This window comes from Tupaia chinensis, unplaced genomic scaffold (assembly GCF_000334495.1).
Source record: "Tupaia chinensis unplaced genomic scaffold, TupChi_1.0 Scaffold000644_1, whole genome shotgun sequence".
Taxonomy (NCBI): domain Eukaryota; kingdom Metazoa; phylum Chordata; class Mammalia; order Scandentia; family Tupaiidae; genus Tupaia; species Tupaia belangeri.
This window is the reverse complement of record NW_006160165.1, coordinates 5525977-5535103: the sequence shown is the minus strand read 5'-3', so window position 1 is coordinate 5535103 and position 9127 is coordinate 5525977. Positions and strand designations below refer to the sequence as shown.

Here is a 9127-nt window from a genome sequence, read left to right as displayed (position 1 = left end):
GGCGCGGCAAGGCGGCAGCCCAGCCCCTGGGAGCCGCCAGCTGCAGTGGCTCGCTCTGCACAAACGAGACGGGACACGGGGCAGGGGTCTGGTGCAGGAGGGCGAAGACAAGGCCGCCTGGAACGACAGCCACCCTGAAGGAAGGAAAAAGTGTTATTCCCGGTTGACGACAGCATCTCGTTCTGAAGCTGCTTAGGTGAGTACTTAAAACACAACCATAAGGTTCCATTTTAACACCAAGTAGAGCGTGTGAGGGAGAGAACACAGTTCTGCCCTCGAGCAATGACCAGAGGTGGATTCGATGCCACAACTGAATGCGACGCGGTCGTATTCAGTTCTTTTTGAAGCGGAAATTAGTCCAAGTGAGGCCAGTGAAAACTCCTTACAGCAAATCCCAGGGAAGTGGGGGAGACTTCCTTACGCGTGAGCTCCATGGCGGCCTGCTCATTTCAGAGGGCTCTGACGGCCTAGGCAGGATCGGCCACGTGTGGGTTGCTGTAACCGGAGTTTCACTGCGGTTGTGGCTCGGGACAGGCAGTGCTCATGGCTCGGGCGGACAGTGGCATAGGGATGTCAGGGTGCAGCGGCCGTGATGGGAGCCAAGCACTCGGGTCTAGAGGTGCACACGATGCCTTTTGGGACACACCCCAGCCACTCCTCGGGGGCCCGCTACTCGGGGTTTGGACTCTACCCCAGGACAGAGGTTTTTGTACAGGGCGTAGCCGGCTTGCTGAGTGCCACATAACAAATCACTGCAACTCAGGGAAGCCTGGGGGGCGCAGAGAGGAGCAAACGTCTGAGCTGTGACAGTAACGTGGCCTCTGGGAAGAAGAGTCCCACCAGGGCCTTACCGGAGGGCATGAGAGCACAGAGCCAGTGCAAGCTCTGAGCCCATGACACCCAGTGACACCCAGCCTCGGGACCTTGCCAAGGCCAGGGCCCGCACCTCACTCGGCACCGTTACCAGAACGGCCCACGGGGGACCCCAGGTCTCAGCTGCACGTGTCCTGACCTCACCACAACTACTTCATGGGGGCTCACTGAGCCTAAAGAACTGGTCCCTAAAGGGAAGGCCAGCGCTGCCTCTGTATTGCTGGCACGTCGATGGCAAACCTGCGTGGTTTCGGTATAAAATATAAAAGTGCTCACACTGCTATATCCAAAAAGAAACGGAACAGGTCTACACTGAGAATGAAAAACACAAACCGTTCGGAGCTATAAAACGACTCTGCGTCAGGAGAAGCACCCCTCGGCACAGCTCCTGTGCAAAACCACCTCTCTCGGAGAGTCGGGGTGTGAAAGTACCCCCACAGAGCTCGGTGGGAGATTCCAGGAACACTCGCAAAAGTTGTTAGAGTATCACATAAAAGAGACAAGAACAGCAAGAACACATCTAAGAAAAGCAGGCTGCGTACACAGGCATTGTTAAGAAAGCTCAGAGCGCATTAGTTCTGGTGAGAGATATATGAGCAACAGCTCTTACGAGATGCAGAACCCATTCTGTAACTATGGGCTGTCCATATACTGTCATAGTCAGAGTCTTCCGAGAGGTCTGAAGGCTCCAAGCGGGAAAGGCTACCGCGACGACCCAAGGCGTCTAGGCTGGGTTGGTCGTCATCGGCCAAGACGTGATTGTGCATCAGGTCAGTGCCGTGCCATGCTAAGACGGCGGGTGGAGCGACAGGTGTGGACGGCGGGGGAGGAGGACGGACAGAGAGCCACGACCGAGACAGGGGACGAAAGCAGAAGGTGACGGGAAGAGAAGGGAGAGAGAAAATAGTGTTAAAAATGGCAGCAATGTTTATTTCTCTGTATTTATGGCTGGGTTTTAATAAACTCAGCACAACTCATTAAACCAAATCAACTACTATTTAGATAAACCTAAAACAGAATATTGTTTCCAAAGTGCACCTTTTTAAAGATGTGGCTGTAAGGCCCTCATTTATTAAGAAATCATTTCTAAGTGACTCCCCCTTGTTCAAAAAACAGATTCTATTAAACACTTGGCAATTAGCCAATTATATTCCAAATTCTAGTAAAAAATAGCTTCACTCTGGACATTATTTGTAAAATGCATAATTTATGCAACTAATTAAAAATAGTTTCTTGCCCAGTAACTGGATATATTAAACACAAAATAATTCCAAAGGACTTTTTTTAACGTCTCCCACTCTCTCTTTTGCCCAGGATGTGAATTATTGGGGTCTAAACTTACCTTTCTGTCCATGCCACTGTGAGACCCCACAGGGCAGAAAGGACCTGGCAGGCCAGGGCCCAGGTACATTGCGGGTATGGGGAGGCCATGGCTACTCACGGCGTGACCGAGCCTGACACAGACTCCCGACTGCCCGGAGGGACATAAACTGGTCACATGTTGCGTGAATAGGGCGGCAGAAGTAAGTTTGTACAAAACAGAAGAAACGCAGCACCATGAGGGGCTGGCGGTTTCCGAGCAGTAAGCCCAGCCAGGCAATGCGAGAGGTGGTCAGGGTCGCGAGGGCCCCGAGATGGGGGTGGCAGGCTGCGGTACCCTCCAGTACATCCCGTCCTGCTCTGACCAAGTGACCTTTGCTCCCAGCCTGAATGAGAACCCAGTTATGACAGTCTAGGAAGCCCTTATTCCCTTGAGACAGGAATCAATATGAAGGATTTGTGGCATCTATGTGTATTCTACCCAAAAATACAGTGAGATGTATTCTATATAAAAATAAGCATATACCAAATAGAGCTAAATTCTAGGAAAAATACATTACCCTTCCAGAAACTGTGTTCTGAGCAGGTCATGTGATCAGAGCTGTCACAAGAGCCTGTTTTTGGTGTCTCTGGAGTCCCGCCTTTCTAGGACAGCTGACGGGCTCGCTGAACACTCCCTGCAGGTCAGCGAGTTAGGCACCAGGCCTTCCAGGCTCACAGCCACTTGGGGCCCCCGGTGGACACCCGTGAGGTCGATTAGAAACCAAGTCGAGGCACTGCTCAGTGCTGCTCCTGCACAGGAGCAATGGAAAGACCGACGGCCAGCACTGTGGTTGGAAAAACACCTGCACCTTCCAGGTAGCCAGAAGCATAGGCAGGATGTCAAAAACGCTTGTGCAGAGACAGAATTAAAGCACAGCTTTGTTTTGGTACAAAGGAAAGGGTGGAGCCCACGGGCAGCATGTCATGCTACCTATCCTCCTGCCTGCATGCAGACATGCAGCCTGCACACGACACGCCGAGCTCTGAGACCGGCGAGGAGACGGTTTCAATTCAAGTAACTGAATTGAGGTAATGAATTTAAAATTTTTTAACCCTAAAGCCCAAAACTCTCTGGCCGCATTTCACAGCCTGCTACTTGAAAGGCAGCCACTTCCAGTCACAAACACAGGGCCCCACTGGCTGCAGGGGCCACACTGACAAGCCTTGCTGGTTTTGCAGTTAGGCTGCACCACCAGGTGGCTCTGCCTGTCCATCCCTGGCCGCTTCTGCTGACCAGGATGACAACTAGGCTCAGGGAAAGGGCAGATGGGGATGGTGCTGGCCCCTGACAAAATGCCAGTGCCAGCAGTGCGACGCGGCACAGCAGTGGCAAAATATCGGGAATGGTTAAAAAATAACGGAGTTTCTGCCAAGGACTGATAACCCTGTCCAGGCCAGATTCATGGCTGTGGTCATCTCTAATGAGAGATAAGGCCGTTAAAAAGCCTTTTCCACCTGTGCCTGTTCTCGTTTCCAACATTATTGAAAACATGATCCTCATTTGAACCACCACGTTCCTAAACATCAGCAGGACACAAGAACACCCTGACCTGCAGCTTGGAGGTGCACGCCCTCAGCCGCTCGGCCACCTCCTCCCTGGGGCACAGTACCCAGCAGCCTCCACAGCTGCCAGGCTGCAGGCTGGTCTCCACTGCTACCGAAGGCGCTTCAAAAGCCACCTTTTATCACTCACGTAGCAATCTGACGTATTTTTCATTCAAACATTGCATATAAAGACAGCTAACTTCTGTGGTACTGAAGTCTACCAAATGAATTAGTCGGTGTTCATTTATAACAGTGCTTTTGTTTTTAAGCTAATAACAAGCCTTGCTCTGGGCTCCTGCTTTGGACAGTATCCTAAGAAGGCAGGAAAGGTGGAAGTCACCTTGCCCTGCCCCCCCAAGCTGCGCCGAGTCGAGCCGGCGGCGGTACGAGCTACCTCCCTGCTTTCTGAACACGCCTCCTGAGCGAGGCGCTTTAGCAACACCGCTTCCCAGCGGAAGGCTGGCTAGAGGATCTCAGTGGTTTGGCCGACAGCTCGATCCTATCCAAATGACCGGGGCCCCGGGCTCATGCGCACTGCTAGCTACCCTCGGGCCCTCACAGAGAGCAGCCCAGGTGAGCCGGGCGAAGGCCCGCCGTGGCCGTCTCCCGTAGGTCGTGACCGAAACAAAACAGCCCAAGCCACAACAGCCAGGGCACTGCTGTGGGACTTACTGGAGTTGAGCGTCTGCCGGGTTTTGGCGCTGGTACAGTAGGCTTCGATGACTTTCAGGATCTGCGCGTCTTCCTCCAGAGCGGCCGTGCCTGCAGAGACACACAGGGCATGACGGGCTCACCAAGAACAGCACAGTCACCAACACAGGGTCACCAGCTCGACCAAGGCAGAAGTTCAGATCACCTTGCTGGACCAGCAGATGGGGTAACGGTTATGTTGCCAGTCTCCCACGTAGTCAACAACGGTTCAAGTCCCAGGCCCAGTGGCTTAGCACTCACACTGGGCACATGTTCATGCATGCCCCAAATCCTGAGACGATGGAGTAGAAGGGGCTACAGCGCGGCCATCCCACTGGGGTGATTTCTCACTGTCTCTCTGGAGAGCACACTTACCTTATATCAAAAATCTCTCCAAATACATACATACATACATACAAGAAAGCAACATTCAGAGGATTTTTAGATTTTTAAAAATACTTTCTAACTGTAAAATATATGGCAAAAGCGTATAATCTTTTTGTTTGTTTTTTGTTTTCTTTTTCTATAGTGTGCATGTGCTCACTAGACAGAGACAGACAGAAAGCAAGAAACCGCTCCCCAGGGGGATGGCCATGCTACAATCCCTTCTCCATTCTCCACCATTCTCCTCTTGGGATTTTGGGCATGCACGCACACACGTCTGGCATGTTTCAAGCCATCAGTTCGAGACTTGAACAGCATCTGACCACATGGGAGTCCAGTGCCTTAACCACTACACCATCTGCTGACCCCCAAAAGCTTAAAATCTTAACTGTAGGAAGACTACTAATCCACAAGGAAAACAGTATCCCCTATTCTCAAACTGAAAGAAGGGGAAGAGACAGGAATAAACAAGCCACAAAAGGAGGTCTGTCCACACAGCCCACGCACACAGGCTCTTGCAGTCCCCACTGCCTCCTCCTTCTACCGCCCCCCCACAGGGTACTGTCCACAGCCCACGCACACAGGCTCTGTCTACACAGGCTCTCTGCATCCACACTGGCTTCCCCTTTTACCCACCCCGTGGGCCCGTCCTCCGAAGTCCCTCCGCCCAACTGCTGGGGCAGACAGCAAGACCCGTCACTCGCGCCCATCCACCTCCTGACTGCCCGGACTGCTCTCCTGGCTTCAGAGCTGTGTGCTCTACTGCCCGGCCACCACTCCGGGACGCCCAACAAGAGCCTCGAGTTTAACAAGCTCCTGTCCCCCCGGTGCCCCTTCCCCCCATCACAGGGCACGCCCCGCAGCTGAGCGCCATGGTGCCTGACCCCCCTCGCTGGCCACGCCCACCCAGAGGCACGGCATTCCCGTGGGCCAGCTTCTCAGCAAAGACTGTAGCCATCCTGGGCCAGCAGACCCATGGTGGCGTGTCCAGCACTGCGGGCCAGGGAGCAGCACCCAGTCCCCACCGCCGTGCCGCAGCTCCGCAGACTCAGCTGAGTGTCTGTGCCGTGAGCCACTGCGGCAGGCTCCACCTTCAGACCCTCACAGCAACCTGCAGGAATTCACCGACAGACGCCCAGGCTGAGGCGGGGTGGAGACGGCCTGCACTCGCCAGGCATGTACGTGCCACCATCCCGAGAGGAGCTGGAGGAGAAGGGACTGCAGTGTGGCCATCGCCCAGGGGCGACCTCTCGTCTTCTGCCTCTCTGGCGAGCACAGCCGCACAAGGATGCCCGACGGCCGCACAGTGGCAGGGAGTGCCAAGAGATGCCCGATGGCCACGAACTGGCAGGGAGCAGTGAGCAATGCGCTTCGGCAAGCATCGACACTCGGGGCGCAGTGGCGGCCGTCCCCGGGGGCCAGTGGCACAGTGAGTGGAGGAGATGGCTAACATGGACATGAGGCTGGGAAGGCGGGAGTGGGGGTGAGGGAAGGGCTGGCAGGCACACCCTGCGGCCTCTCTAAGGCTGGTTGCCACTGCCCGCGGCTGGACCCCCCTCCAGCCCTATCCGGCGCTTCCTCTCAGGGCCAGGGCTCCCAGCTGACCTGTCCACCTGCACCCACTGGCACTCAGCCTCAGGTAACGTCCAGACGAAGGGACGGACGGGGTGGGTGTCCCATCCACGTGCTTCCAGGAACAGCTCTCCTTGCTTAAAAGCTACCGCCTGAGCACTACACGTGGGTCCGGTATTCGCAGTGAGGCCACCAAGAAGCCCAGAGCTGGGAGGGACCACCCTGCTCTCCTGGGTCTGTCCTTGAGGATGGGCTGACCCCACAGATATGTCAGTCTTACAAGACAGGCGACATGCTGAGACCATGTGGCTGGTGGCACGACCGGCCCATGGCAACAACAGGTGGCCTTGCTGGTGAGGAGAAGGCGACAGGAGACAGTAGCACCCAGAAGGCATAGGCCAAGTATCTTACGGGCAAAAGGGGGACATGCAAGGGCAGGTGAGGCCCCCCGGGTCTCTTGTCCAGCCCCAGCTTGGCTGCCCGACGACAACAGGGTCCGAGGCTGAGTGTGAGGTGACAGATGCAGAGGCCGGGAGAAGGCGACAGGCTTGTGAAGGGAAGCCGACGTGTGTGCTCCCTCACAGACACACGTGTTTTCCCCTGCCTGCCCACGTAGACACAATGTGGCTCATTCCCACTTGCCTCAAGGTGCAGGCTGACTCTGTGTGAAGTCGTGAAAGCCACCAGTGCCTGGGTGACAGGGAAGCCTCCCTGAGGGCCATGGGTACTCACTTTTCCGCAAAGCAAACTCTTCATCCGAGGGCTTCCGCTCAGGCTTGCGCTTAGGCAGCAGCTTTTTCATGGTCTTGGGGCTCTTACTGAGGTCCTAGGGAGACAGAAAGGAAAAACTGCAGACGCGTCCCCCCAGCCGGCCCCCACTAGCCTACGGGGAGGCTGGACAGCTGAGGCGCATCCCGGCGGCCGCAAGCAGGCCGTCTGCACGCCCCTGCTCTGGCTTTGCCACACCAGGTGCTAAGCCGCTCTTGGGCCCGCAGGCATGCCAGGCAGTGAGCGCTGCCTCTGGTGGCAGACCCTGGCAGACCCGCCAGCTCTGGGACAGTGCCGAGAGGTGCCGCTGGCGGGCAGCAGCTGACCGCGTGGGAGAGGCCAGCTGGCCGATGCAGAGACCTGTACCCTCTGGGAAGGAGAGCAGGGCGGCCCTGTGAGCTCTGCAACAGGCTCACTGTGGAGCTACTAGAAAGAGACGAGGAACTAGGGCTTTTTCTTTTAAAAGGGAAATAAAAATTATTTTAAGAAATCATTTGAAACCTCAAGGAAAAAGAGAAGGGCCTAAGTGACTAGCAACTTGGCCCCGAGGGCAGAGACACAGCCGTGCCCAGCACAGGCCGCTCCGGACGGCGCCCTCCACACGGCAGTCTCCCCGACTGCACACGAGACAGCAGCGGCGAGCCACCAAGGACGCGGGCCAGCGGGCGGGACAGAGCCGCCAGGACGCAGACCAGGGCCTGGTTACCGCAGCACGGGGCTGACTGCTGCCCTGTCTCGGCTGCAGAGGCCACCGGGAATGCCAGAGCGGCCCAGGTGAGACGCCCTGCGGAGAGACCTGACCAAAAGCACGCCGAGAACGAGGCCTGACAGAGCAGCCAGCTCTAGAAACTCTTCTCTGCAAAGCAAATAGAAATAAATCCATACACACAGCAGAGGGTCGGGCCTAGCACAGACAGCCCCCATGCTCTGCAGCTCACAGGACCGAAGCCCACCAGGGACAGGCAGGGCCAGTCAGGGCCCCACGAGCTCTCGCAGCAGTATCTCACTTGCTCTCTGCAGGATGCAGACACTAAGCTGCGTAATCAAGAGCACAAGCAATCACCAACGAGCTGCTCGTGACAGAGCAGATTCCGACTCAGGCACAGGGCGGCCAGCAAGAAATGTCATCAAAATGACATTCGCTAGGAACGAGGAAATGTAAAGGGTTGGTATTTTTTAAATTATCTCTATTTCACCCATTTTATTTTAAATTTGCCAGAGACACATAGAGACAAGCCAAGGGAGAACAGGCCCAACGCGGCCCTGTCACACAGCAAGCTTCTGTTCCGTGTCTCCAAATCAGTGTTCTAGGCATGAGTGCACACCTGCCCCAATGAGGCTTTTCAAGCCATTTACGGCTGGGATTCGAACTGCAGTCAGCCACACAAGCCCTGGCTCTCCCAACGGTCAGCCTCTGGAGCTGCAGTTCCTTAACAGTCTTCCCCGTGGGTCCACACATACTTAGGACTGCCAGTCAGAGTAAGGATGGGGCTCTCCAGCTCCCGGCTGCAGGCACAGGCTCACTGCCGGGCACCAGCACGTCGCAGTGCCGTGCACACACGTGAGCACCGCCGGCCCTCACCGTGCACACATCTTGTGCAAGCTCACGTGTACCATACACTCATGCTCACTCACAGCCACTCATACAACCATCATCACACACTCGTCACACTCATTCTCACTCCATTCACACACTCTCTCATACTCACACTCACGCTCCCGTGCTCACGCCTGTAAAAACTAGACACGCCACTTGGGTTACCAGCTTCCTCAAGGGAAAGCACCGCTCAGAAGCTGCCTCCTTCTCTGGCCGAAGCAGGTTTAGGGGAAAGCATGTGAAATGTTAATGCTGGCTTGTGGGAAGAACGACACCTGAACGGCACCAGAGCAGAGACTGGACGAGCTGGAAGGAGAAGGTTACGACTTCCTACAC

The 9127-nt window shown here is 55.6% G+C and overlaps 1 protein-coding gene across 4 annotated transcripts in view; it reads right to left on the bottom strand.

The window, feature by feature from the left end:
* The window catches only part of ARHGEF7 (Rho guanine nucleotide exchange factor 7), a gene marked incomplete at its 5' end in the record, with an annotated part of 116584 nt that overhangs the window by 9564 nt on the left and 97893 nt on the right, over window positions 1-9127 (bottom strand). For 2 of the 4 annotated variants that reach the window (XM_027776205.1, XM_027776204.1), the window contains 3 exon segments: window positions 1484-1660; window positions 4453-4542; window positions 7159-7252. In XM_027776205.1, the coding sequence (XP_027632006.1) occupies window positions 1484-1660; window positions 4453-4542; window positions 7159-7252 (361 nt within the window). 4 annotated transcript variants of the gene reach the window in all.